The sequence below is a fragment of the Calidris pugnax genome, unplaced genomic scaffold, assembly GCF_001431845.1.
Source record: "Calidris pugnax isolate Ruff unplaced genomic scaffold, ASM143184v1 scaffold103, whole genome shotgun sequence".
NCBI classification, from domain to species: domain Eukaryota; kingdom Metazoa; phylum Chordata; class Aves; order Charadriiformes; family Scolopacidae; genus Calidris; species Calidris pugnax.
This window is the reverse complement of record NW_015090990.1, coordinates 8401925-8403581: the sequence shown is the minus strand read 5'-3', so window position 1 is coordinate 8403581 and position 1657 is coordinate 8401925. Positions and strand designations below refer to the sequence as shown.

The window sequence follows — 1657 nt, the reverse complement described above, 5'->3', positions numbered from 1 at the left end:
GGTGGCACGGGGGCGGCGCAGGGCGGCCCAGGCCGGGGGCCCCCCCCGCCATTTCCGAAGAGCGGCGGCCGAGTCAGCCGGGCAGAACGAATCAGCCCGCGCGCCCACTCACCGGAAATGAGCGCACACACAGATACACTTCCGCTTCCGTCCGCCGAAACGCGGCGGGGCAGCCAATAGCTGCGCTGCGCGAGGCGCCTCAACCCGTGCGCATGCCCGGCGCTGCCCAGGGCGGGAGCCTTTAAGCGGCGGCTCCACGCGACTGCTCATTTGCATAGCCCCGCCCTCAAGGGAGGCACCGGCGGCGGCCCCGCTTGCGTCGCGCATGCGCAGCGCCGACCTGCCCGCCGCCGCCTCGCGCCTGGCCCGGCAGCGCGGGCTGTGACAGCGGCAGGGGCCCGGATAACGGTGAGGCTTTGTGAGGCGGCCTAAAACGCAGCCTGTCCCCGCTCCCGAGCGGGCAGAGCGACTGCTCTTACTCCCACTCTCTGCAGACGCAGGCCTGGTGGCTCCCTGCCACCCTTACGCTTCAGCTGAGGGGAAAAAAAAGTTTTATCAGAAAAAAAAATCAAGCCCTGTGCTGAGCCATTTGTCGGCACCGCTGCGGGAACGGCCGTGGGGATGCCTGGGGTTTTCTTGTCAGGGTCTGTGTTGTGGTGCGCAGTTGCTCTGCGGCTGGCATGTCCATCGGGGCTGGCTGAAGGAGGTGGTGTAGTGGTCAAATACCTACCCTAATCTACCCTTTGGGCAGATTTACAGCAAAACTACTGCTGTCGGCTGGTGTGTGGGCACGTACGTAGGGCGTGGGTTCCTCAGTTATATTCAGGAAGTTTTTATTGACCGGCAGCCAAAAAAAAAAAAATAGTTCTGCTTTCTAGTTGTTGGTTGTTTTAAACTTACAAAGGTGAGATACTGTTTCATGGCTACCATTTTAAACTCCCAACCCCTGTATTGCAGTTTTATATCTTGCTATGTTGTCTTGAGGTACAACACCAGCCGTCCTTTCTCTGTTTCCAAGTGGCATGTGATAAAAGGCATCTTGTTGGGCCCTTGACGCAGTACGGCAAGGCAAAACATGCGCTATTATTTCAGCCAGGTTTTACAGGCGCTTACTGTGATTGAACAAGCACTTAACTTTGTCTGTGTCCAAACGAAGTATAAATTCCTCCTTTCTCCAGGCTGTGGCCCGCGTGGTTTTGATGTTGAGGTGTAGAGCGCGTCAGCGTGCTCTCCTGCTAACCCATTAGGAGACCCTGTCAGAAGCTGCCGAGCCCGCCAAAATTGATTAATTTGTGCCTCTGTTTCTTTGAAATTATGGGGGTACTTTGCAGCCAGACAGAACAGGGCCCCACGAACAGCTTCCGTACTTGGTACGCACAGGCACAGCTTTGCTGACCCGCCAGAAGTGAGTTTTTAAGCCAGAAATGAGTTTCAGCTGCACTTTCAACAAGTTCGGTTTCGCCCCATGGCGGTGCCACCAGCCTCCCCCCCGCCGCCCTCCCGCCGCGCCGCCGGTGCCCGCGCTGGGGCGGGTGACCCGCCGTCCCAACCGGGCCGATGCGGGGCCAGCGACACCGCTCCTGCCCCGGGCACCGGCCGAGGGACGGCGGCTGGTACCGGCGGGATGGGCTCCGCTCCCCGCGTCCCCGGCGGCCGC

The 1657-nt window shown here is 60.0% G+C and overlaps 1 protein-coding gene across 2 annotated transcripts in view; it reads right to left on the bottom strand.

The window, feature by feature from the left end:
• The window catches only part of HAT1 (histone acetyltransferase 1), a 20508-nt gene extending 20370 nt beyond the window's left edge, over positions 1 to 138 (bottom strand). Inside the window, exon 1 of one of the 2 annotated variants that reach the window (XM_014954711.1) lies at positions 46 to 138. In XM_014954711.1, the coding sequence (XP_014810197.1) occupies positions 46 to 52 (7 nt within the window). In that variant the 5' untranslated portion in view covers positions 53 to 138. The remainder of the gene's footprint in view (positions 1 to 45) is intronic. The other variant, XM_014954713.1, reaches the window with a different exon arrangement.
• Between the last annotated feature and the right edge of the window lie 1519 nt (positions 139 to 1657).